The sequence below is a fragment of the Haliaeetus albicilla genome, chromosome 9, assembly GCF_947461875.1.
Source record: "Haliaeetus albicilla chromosome 9, bHalAlb1.1, whole genome shotgun sequence".
Classification (NCBI taxonomy): domain Eukaryota; kingdom Metazoa; phylum Chordata; class Aves; order Accipitriformes; family Accipitridae; genus Haliaeetus; species Haliaeetus albicilla.
In genome coordinates this window covers 4,698,236-4,708,331 of record NC_091491.1, presented here as the reverse complement: position 1 = coordinate 4,708,331, position 10,096 = coordinate 4,698,236, and the positions used below count along the sequence as shown (strand labels likewise).

Below are 10,096 nucleotides of genomic sequence, written 5' to 3'. Positions count from 1 at the left end.
CAATAAACATTCTGTCCTGTGTTTTTATTTTATTGCTGTAAGAGTTACACAAAATAGGAAAAAAGGTTTTTGGCTTAGTAGTAAATAAGGAAGACATCACTTTTCAAAAGATATAATTTGGGGGTTATCTAGACAACAAATCTTTCAGTAAATAGCTAATTATTGTATCCTTATGCAAAGTTCTTAATGTTTGTTCTGTCCCCAATTATTGTCAAATATGTTAACTTTAAATTCATTAAATCCCCACTTTTTTCTCTTTTTCAGCTACTATGACAGGCTTTATCTCTACAAATACAGAACAAGACAGTCTCAAAATTCTGAGAAGTCTCCTGGAATTCTTCTTAATTTCTATTCTGAAATATTCAGGTACGGTTTGTGCATTGTTCTTTATCAAAACCTGAGTAATTACCTCATCTTGCCGCCTTCATTGAAAACGTTTGGGGTACAACAGTTGATTAAAATTTTATTCGGAAAATGTTGTAAGGTGGATACACCTAGAGAGTTATAAAGCTGTAAACTTCTCTTGTCTCCGTTGCAATAGAAACTTTCTTCAAAAGTTTCCACAGGATAAGCACATCTTTTTCTTGAATTTGAATATTGCTCCAGTATGTTTCCAACTACTAGATACTTTCTAAATTCAACCTTTTTGTCTTTACTTCAAGCTGTTTCTGATTTAACATTAATTTAGTTTTGTAATACTTTAAATTTAAAAAGCTTTACATTTCATTTTAGCATATTTTTCTCAGAAATCATATGGTTTTAGCTTATTTTATATGTTCATAAGTATAAAAACAGAACAAATCCTAAGGCTTCCACTTCAGTGCAGTGGGTGTTAGTTGCGAATGCAGATAATACAAAATAATTTTAATATACATACCCTCACTCTGTTTCTCCCTATCTTTTTCTTTGTCTCTTATTTTGTATGTTTATCTGAAGAATTGGTTTCAAGGATCACCTTATTCAAAAAAGTGTTGGTTATTGTAGGTTTGGGGTTATAAAGTAGAAACGCTGTAATTTTTTTATACAATGTAGTTTTGTGGATGAGCATCTTTCTATATGACGCTGGATATAAGTTTTGTAGCTACTAACTCATATGTGGTACGTTGTTTAATCATTTTTATATAGTGTGAACTAATAAACTTCATAAAAATAATATTTATTCTTTGCATCTATAGTAATGTATTAGAACAAGTAAACAATCGTAATAAGCATGATGGCAGTATGTTTCATCTTAAAAGTGCTCAGCAATGTTAATTAAATTAAAATTGAAAATTAGATTCTGCATTTATTTATTCCATGAATTACTACTGAATGACACTGGATTTCAGAGAAGAAATCCAGTTTTTCTACTGAAAATCTGTAATAAGCTTTTAAGAAGTATTCTGGTCTAAGACTGAGGATCTGATGTGTTTTGCAGTAAGATTCACTTTTACTGTTTTTACAAAAGCTTGTTTCTTTTCATAATATGCAGCTTCGTTAATAAATGTTGGATAGACTGTACAGTCCCCTTTATATGCAATTACTTCTCCATCAAGAGTCAAAAATAGAGGATCACCATTGTTCAGTGGCTGCCAGTCTTGATCCTTAGAGAAAGAAAATAAATAGAACATATTTACTTTCAAGTTTTTGTATATTTCATGTGACTTCTCGAGTTTATGCTCAGTAATTATATTCTCTCCAGTTCATGGCAAAAGCTTTTAAAAGAATTCCTTTTAATCTTCAGTATGTAATTTCAGGTTTCTGGCCCTCATTTTCAGGCTTGTATAGAATTCAATGGTAAAGGTGAGCTAAAAGGAAACTGCATATGCTTACAATTGATTAAAAACAGACCCTTGTTTTATAATTCGAAATCAGATTTATATTTTAGAATATAAGCTACCCTATTGCCTTTTTCTTTTTTTTTGCCTTTCTCTTTTCTTTTTAGGTTCAAAAGTGATGTTAGATTCAGTGATTCCCAAGTCAGTTACTGAAATACTGTATGACCTTAGTGACAGAACTTACTACAGGGAAGGTCTAAAGTATTCAATAAAACCATTGGCAATATTGTAATTTTAAATATTACTATTAAAATATACTATGATGTAGCAGAAACAACACAGGAACACTTATAAAATGTCACAAATGGGAACTATTTTATAATTTACCTGCAGTTTAGGGTGAATAATAGCAATAACGTCATCATTCTTATTCCTGGGATAATCTACTTTTTCCATTATTTTAAAAACCTCAATTGTACATGGTGGAAATTCCTTTCCTAGAAAGAATAAATGTAATTTAATGTCAAAATGAACAACTGCCTGTTAAAAAGAACAATGCATTATTTATTCTTTTTAGAATGGCTTAAATCATTAGGTCATACCTCATCAAAACTTATACACTAGTGATTAGCTCACATATAAAAATGTCTAGCTCCAGATTTTTTGTCCTCTCAAAGCCAAGTTGCAGAAAGATGGTCCAGTCAGGTATTGTAGCATATGAAGCCCAGATCTAAATTTGGTGCTGAAATGTGACTTTTCACTGTATACTTAAAAAGATATATTTTGTAGATGAAGAAATCAATGAAAGGCCTGTGTTTGAGAGTGCTGCACAACACAGAATGGTATCAGTGCTATTTAATCTTTACCATTCCAGCGCAATAATGGAGATTCTTACATGCACAATTATATTATTTTCCTTCTACCACCACAAAAAGCCCACTGACAAAATGTACTCTTGAAGAATTTTAAACATCTATTTTTGTCAGGATGTATTTCAGATGGTACAGAGGTATAACAAAATCTTACAAAATTTATTGACTTTAATTTTAGATAATAATGCATAGAAGGCGTGTAAATTAAACACTTCTTTCTTAGCATTAATTTACATATGTTCCCCATGTACATACTACTATACAAATATCATGTATTTCAGATTCTCAAAGCAATTGTAAGATTAAGGTCAAGAATACTTACTGAATCTTCAGAAAGAGGAAATACCCTTAAAGCTACCCAAAGGAGCTATACAGGAATTCTGACTTTCTTACGCTACGCTTAGGTGGTCTAGAGAACAATCCTCATCTCGCCCCCCCCCATCCCGACCTCCACCCCCTGCCTTTTACCTGTTTAACTGTAAAATGTTGTAGCCCAATCTATTTTTTTACAAAATATTCTCCTGAAATAGTCCACTGGTATGATGCAGGAGGCTATATTCTCTCATTACTTACTCTACCTTCATTAAAAAGTTGCACAAAATCAAGGCCATGTTTGACAATCTTCCTCATTTTGTCCAAAATATCAGCTCTAACAACACCTTGTGGCTGGGGACCCACCTCCACACCTGTTTGCAGATGAAGGAGATTATTAATATAGCCATAATATATCACATGCTTAGATTACACAGCAAAAATAGATGTCTGATTGGGTCTGTGGTTTATGTTTAAGAGGAATTGTAAAGTACCAAGTTATGTGATTTTTTTTTTTAATTTTTTTTTTTTTTTTAAGGCAAGCAGAAAACTTAGCTCACAGGTCAGGATCAGTTTAAAGAACTGTATGTACATTTTTGAGTGTGATACTAGGGTAAGAGAAAGGGCCACTACACATATTCATTTCTCTTATTCTTTTCCTCATCCTATATTTCCATGCTGTATTTTATTTGTTTAATATGAAAAGCAAACTAATGATTTTTTCTATAGTTATGGTTTTGATTCCGTAAATGAAAAACTTAACCACTTCCATGCAGAACATCACTTCCCCTTTCCTTTATCATGTCTTCTCTTTTCCTCTTCTTGGCTAACAACCAGTGTTTCAGCCAAGGCTTATTTAGCGGACGTAAACATTTCTTTTCTGAAGCTGTTACTTCTTCCTTATCCTCATATATTATAAATATTTTCTGCAAACAGTGGGTTAACTGAGTTTAAGAATTTCCATCTGGCTTCTGTATTTTGTAAGCCAAGTATAAATCAGGACTCTTCAGAAGAAGAGATAATCATATCCATTTGATTTGGTAAATATATTGTCAAACAGCTACTGGTGATCAGAGCACTCTGTATAACGTAATGAAATGAACAGATCTGGAAACAGGCATATTTTAAAATAATTCACGGTGGGTTAAAATAGTGTTTATTTTTCATATTTACCAACAGGATGTTTTGCTACAGATCGAGTTGTTGCATATTTCAAGCTAGGATGTTCAATCAGCAAAACAGGACAGCGTTCTGGAGCCAAAGCGTTCTGTGGAGATTGTTTAAAAATTCCTTTGTTATGCAAATATTTTAAAATGTTGTGCCACAAAAGATTACTGATGCAGAATTGATTTACACAATGTCTTCAATATGTTGCCTTTATTTCATGGCCCTCAAAGAAGTAGGACATCTTTAGAAAACATACAAAGCTGTATTTGTTGGTTTCCTTTCCATTAACTCATGCCAGGCATGCTCCACTGAACTTTGCTGTCTCCTAATATAACTGAACACAGTTCTAGTCTTAAATTGCTAACAGGAAGAAAAATCTACTCATCAGTGTTCCAAAACTTAGAATCAAAATACTGTAAAGCAGATTTCAAGTATTTTTTGTGTTAGACTTAGATTCTCTTATGGGGACATAGATTGTGAATTAAGCCTTATTTTAACCTTTTTTTGACATAGAAACCCAATTTCAGGCCTCCTTCCTGGTGACTGCCTACCATTGCTCTTCATAGAATTTTAGTCGTAAGCTTTCTGTATCTTCAAATTTTATAAACATTTAAATGGCATACATGTAATAAGAAAAAAAAAATGTTAAAATATACCTTATTTCTAAGGAAAAAAAAAATTAAAATTCCACTGTTGGCCTAGCCTCAATTTCATCAGTCATTGTCTAGGTCACTAGTACTTCAACCAGATTATGCTTAAGCCAGCACTTTTGCAAACCTCATTCTACCAATACTTATCAGCTTCAGTAACAGCAGAATCAAACAGCTTCTAAAGACATATCACTATTCCTATAAATACTGATGAAGGGAACATTTGTCATTACCTAGTTCCATTATTTTTTACATGTCTTTATTTCATAAAATTAATGTTTAACTATTTAGCATGTGTGACCGAAATTTATCCAAGTTCCTGACAGATCAGTGTGAAAGCAGATTAAATTGCATTCATTTTCGTAGAAGTTATTCTAAGCATTCCTCTTTGCCCATCAGTCTTACTAACACTCATTTTAATACATGAAGATTATGATGAGTTCAAATCTGAATTACCTGATATTATAATCAAATTATTAATTATCTCTGATTAAAAAACCCCATCCTATGAGTGATTAAATATTTTAAACAGTTTTGCAGAATAAAAAATAGCGTATTTAAAGAAACTACAAAATAATATATAGTAATACAACATTACAACTAATATTTTAATAGTTCATTTAAATTACTTTTACCTTGATATAATGAAACATATGAATTGTAAAGTCATCCCTGGAGTTTTCAAGAATAAGGGTACCACCCATGTTAGAAGTGGTGTTGTGAAGGTCAAAAATAAGGTCATACGCATCATCACTACCTTTTGGACCAAATATATGATTGATTTCCTGAGCCCTTCTCACTTCATATGGAATATCTTCCACCACTGTCCTGCTGTTAATATCAGTACAAAGAAATTAGTAAACTCATTCCATGGCTTTACAGTCAACAAAATATGTATACCCTTTTCTTTTTACTTTAATTTCATAACTGACTGGAGTTGAAATCCCCTATTTAATAACCAGACTGTTAAAACTTGACGAATCTGTGCTTGAGAAAAGCAAGTATGGTTGTTAAACAGGTCTTAATAGTATGTATCTTGTGCAGAAGGGTAGTAAGAATTTTTTAATCTGATTTTAGCTGGAGACTATTTACTTCTTTCTTATTTCTTTGCATCCCAAAATTTCCCCCTATGCAGAAAACTAACTCAAAATTTATCAACAACTTAAACCACTTCCAAGACTGGATCCACCTCCTACTGAAGACGGTATTCGGATATCAATCCATGCCCTTTTACCTTGGACATCACTCACAAGGTCTTTTGTAACTTGCTTTACTTCTTGTCTTCTCATATTCTGATCAGACTTTTACAGCCTATTGTTTTGAGCCCTCCTGACCCTCAAAGCTCATAGAAGATTTTGCTACCTCAAATCTATTCCTCCAAAGTTTTAATACTTGTAATCTCAGGTGACTATGTCTGTACTACACCTTAAAAAAAAAATGGTCTTAGCCTAAGGAAATGTCTGAGATCTGCTTCCTGTCTATATAAGGGCTCTATAGGAAACTGATGTATGACACAAAGACATCTGTCTTGCGTATTAACAGGGTACAAAGCTGCTGTAGGTTCAGACTTGTTTGGCATAGACAGCAAATCTGGTTTTGATGACAGGCCTGGGATACTACCCAAGTACGATATAGACACACCTGGTATCTTTTGCACTAAATTCAGTTTTCTTTCTCAATACAGCTCAAGCTTTGTAATATTTTAGTTTTGTAAGAAATACTGGTATTAATTTGCCCAAAGAAAGTTTTCTTAAATACTAACAAAACACTTTACTAACTGCATGTATATTTAAGCATCCGAAGAGGTTGCTGAGGAAAATTAGGGGATCACCACTGCTGGAGTATTAAAAATGGCAAGACATAATAAATTAGGAATGTCTACATGCAGTTGATCTACTGGTAGGATGTGAGGTGGATTAGAATTTTTACGTAAGCCCCTCAAGCTCCTTTTTCTATTTTTATGATTCTGTATATCACATAATCTATCTTTGTATTCTTTAGTTCTGTTTTTGAAATTCAAGGTTTCTTCACATAAGACTGTTAAATTAATATTTCTTATCAAAGTGAATGGGACTTCCACCATTACTTCCAGTAGTATCGGGATTTCACTCTCCTTTTTCTTATTTTGTGAAATCATTTGTAATCTTGAAGGGCCTACACTTAAAGGGATCAGCTGAAGGTATTCTAAACAGTCAGTAGTGTTGTAATAGGACTGGAGAACTTAATAGGATTATTGAGGAATATTATTTAAAAAATGAAGACAACCTGCAGGTGTCTTAATCTTCTATTTTTTTCAAGTGTTCCATATTCAAAGCAGCTGAAAACAAACCACTTTTTTTTCATACATTTGTCCTAAGTAAACAATTAAAAGAATGGCCTCAATGCTTACATGTTAAAAAGTCCATTTATCTTATATATAATAAACAACAAAATCCTAAGATGAAAGGATGTGCAGGGTAAGAACAATCATGCTTACAAAATACAGGATACATACTTCTTTCAGTGATATTCACCTTTACCACTAAGACCTTTCTGAAACATAATTACCTGTTTAGCATGCAACTATACCAAGTATAAGAATGTTTATACAGCAAAGTACATGTCTGGAATAGATGTCTCAAAAGCAGAGAAACATAACATTCCACTAAAAATGTAAAATCAGTTACTATTTCACAGTAACTACAGATTGCATTTCTTCTAAAATAATGAGTCAGTTAAGTTATTAAGACTTTTTGCCTATCATTTTGCTATATTTTTAACTTCGCTAATTTCAAGTTTTCATCTTCTACTGTATATAACTGAAATTAAATACACTTCCCTGATTTGTATGCCATTCTTTCAGATACTCAGATGTCTACCTTTAAATTGCTTTTATCTGCCATCTTCCTGCAAGTATAATTGTATTCAGAAAAGCTCCAAAGCTGAATTGCACAAGAAGACGTGTGAAATAATGACTTTGAAACTCAGAACAGCAATACTTAAGTTTACATAAATACAGCTGATCTAATTCTAATTTGAAATGCTATGTTTTAAGATTATGTGTTGGTTTGAGACTCATTCTACTAGCAATACTTTTAAAATGAATCTGTTCACACTCATGCAATTTGTTCCTTTTGGGTTAAAGGTCAGTAATTTCAGTTATGTGACTGCACAGTTAAAATAGTAGTAGAACTTGTGTTAACATTTTAATCTGGAAAGGAAGCTCCTTACAATTTTAAAAAACAGAAAAGTAAAACAACAGAAAGTACAACTATTCTTACCCAAGATTATCAGGGTCAAAAACACGGTTCAGATCACAGTCAATGTATCTAGTGCACTTCTTCACAGCTCTTGGGTTGGTAAGAAATGGTTTCACTTCCACTCCTGTTCTTTGAATCTCAGCTCCGTTCTCTTGCCAGTGCTTGACCAAAAACACCCCTGATAACTCATTGCCATGAGTTCCCCCGAAGATAGCAACCCGTCTTACTGGAGGTTTATCAACAACAGAAGAGGAAGTCATGCTTTTCAGCAGCTCTAAGAATTGCTGAAAGCAAAACAGAAAATAATGAAGACGTAAAACTTTTGTCTCAAAAAAAAAAGTATTATTTTTAATAGGAAATTCTTTAAGCCTGTTCAGGTCAGATGTGACTGAAAGTGAATTAACATTTGTCTAACAGTTTTTGACTCCCGTTGCAAGGCGGGGAGTTGCTAACCTGACACTCCTCCCTCTCAAGGAGCCCTCCCCTTCATTTACCATATTTAGTAATACCTCCAAGTCTGTTAATGGTACTGTTACACAGTTCAAAAGTTAACTTCCCCAGGCAATCTCTATTAATGTATGATATATAGGTAAATCTTGTACTAACGATAGTATGAAAAGACTTTTAAAATGTAAACTTCATTTACATGGAAATGCACTTAAAATATTTCTAACAGTTTTGCATCGCAAACTAGGTGTAACAAGTATACTCATGTATGTTTTATGTTACATAAACATTACAGTATACAAGGGCAGAATGACTTAAAGTGAGCAAAAACAGTAAAATATGAATCATATCTTGGCTCTGTGTCAACACATAATGCTGAAAGTTCAATTATTTTCATCTTAAAAAACAAGACCATCCGAGTTCCTCAAAGCATGTTGTTGCTTGTATGACCTTTTTTGTTTTATAATAGCTGAGGAACAGTGATTAGAAGGAACGCTAGCTGAAATTAAAGTGCAATTTATCCATGACTGACTGGCGTAGCATTCCTGGCTCTAGTTCTGTCTTGGGGTTTGCTAACACAGACCTATAACACATTGAAAAAACTTTGCCAGTGATGACCCTTCTAACTTCTGCAATCTCTTATTAAAAAGGAAACAGATAGGCCACCACAGGACAATAGTTGTGTTTCCCCCCCCCCAAAAACCTTAGACAACAACTTGACTTCTTTCATCTCTAAAGGCATTCAGATAGGCTTCTGAAACTTATGCAAAAGAGCAGCCATAACTTCCATCATGCAGATCAAAACATTTAGAATAAAAGATCTTAATAAAGGAAAATAAATTTTACTGCTGTAAATGACAGAAATATTTGCAATTAGTATCTGACACATGATATAAATATAAAAAAATGTTACATTGCAAGGGAATAAAGAATATTTATTGAACAATTCTTCTTTATTAAGATTATAATCTAGTGACAGAGTATTTGGCCAGTGCCTGGGAGAGGCTTTATAACCCAGGCTGATAGACTGTAGGTCTATGAAAAGAAAGCTAAACATAGGACTTATCTAGACAAGTTCTGCCAGGAATATATCTCCTACAAAAGTTGCTCTCTATGTTTCAGCTTATGCATACAGATTTGCTGAACCTTATAGCGAGTTAATACAGAGAGACTGTTTACTTAAACATTCAACTGTATTACTGCTGTACTTAGAAGCTGTCAGATATTTAATCATAGTAAGTAATTTATTAAACAAAGCAGTAAAGTTGTATCTTACAGCACTGGACAGTCTGTACTGTCCTTTGACCTCAGTCTGTTTAGCGGTGGTGCCAAAACAGCTATTTACACGCTGCCTGAAAAAATGACTTGCTCTCTGAATCTTGGTTTGCTGAATTTAAACACTGCAGCAGTTTGAAGAGTAAACGGCAAAATGCAAGCATGCAGTGCCAATACAATATAGTTTTATCTTTTATTGCTGGTGGTACTGTAATGGTTGTAATTCCTTGCAAAATGCTGAATGAAATACAGAGATCGTTTGTGCACTTACCTCATTTAACATGCAAGAAGTTTGTCTCCTAAGAAGAGCTTTCTTAGGAGAGATACAGTGCATTTCCAAACATGAGTTTAGGAACTAAAGCCATGGAGGCTTCTTT

At 33.2% G+C, this 10,096-nt stretch overlaps 1 protein-coding gene across 2 annotated transcripts in view; it reads right to left on the bottom strand.

Annotated features, from left to right (window-relative positions):
* Positions 1 to 5: 5 nt before the first annotated feature.
* The window catches only part of ASPA (aspartoacylase), a 57,333-nt gene continuing 47,242 nt past the window's right edge, over positions 6 to 10,096 (bottom strand). The window contains exons 1-7 of one of the 2 annotated variants that reach the window (XM_069791078.1): positions 9,991 to 10,094; positions 8,019 to 8,281; positions 5,394 to 5,589; positions 4,115 to 4,208; positions 3,208 to 3,315; positions 2,145 to 2,254; positions 6 to 1,583 (exon numbers count right to left, since the gene is read on the bottom strand). In XM_069791078.1, coding sequence (XP_069647179.1) covers positions 1,371 to 1,583; positions 2,145 to 2,254; positions 3,208 to 3,315; positions 4,115 to 4,208; positions 5,394 to 5,589; positions 8,019 to 8,281; positions 9,991 to 10,053 — 1,047 coding nt within the window. In that variant the 5' untranslated portion in view covers positions 10,054 to 10,094 and the 3' untranslated portion in view covers positions 6 to 1,370. Of the gene's footprint in view, positions 1,584 to 2,144; positions 2,255 to 3,207; positions 3,316 to 4,114; positions 4,209 to 5,393; positions 5,590 to 8,018; positions 8,282 to 9,990; positions 10,095 to 10,096 lie in introns of those variants that run through there. The other variant, XM_069791079.1, reaches the window with a different exon arrangement.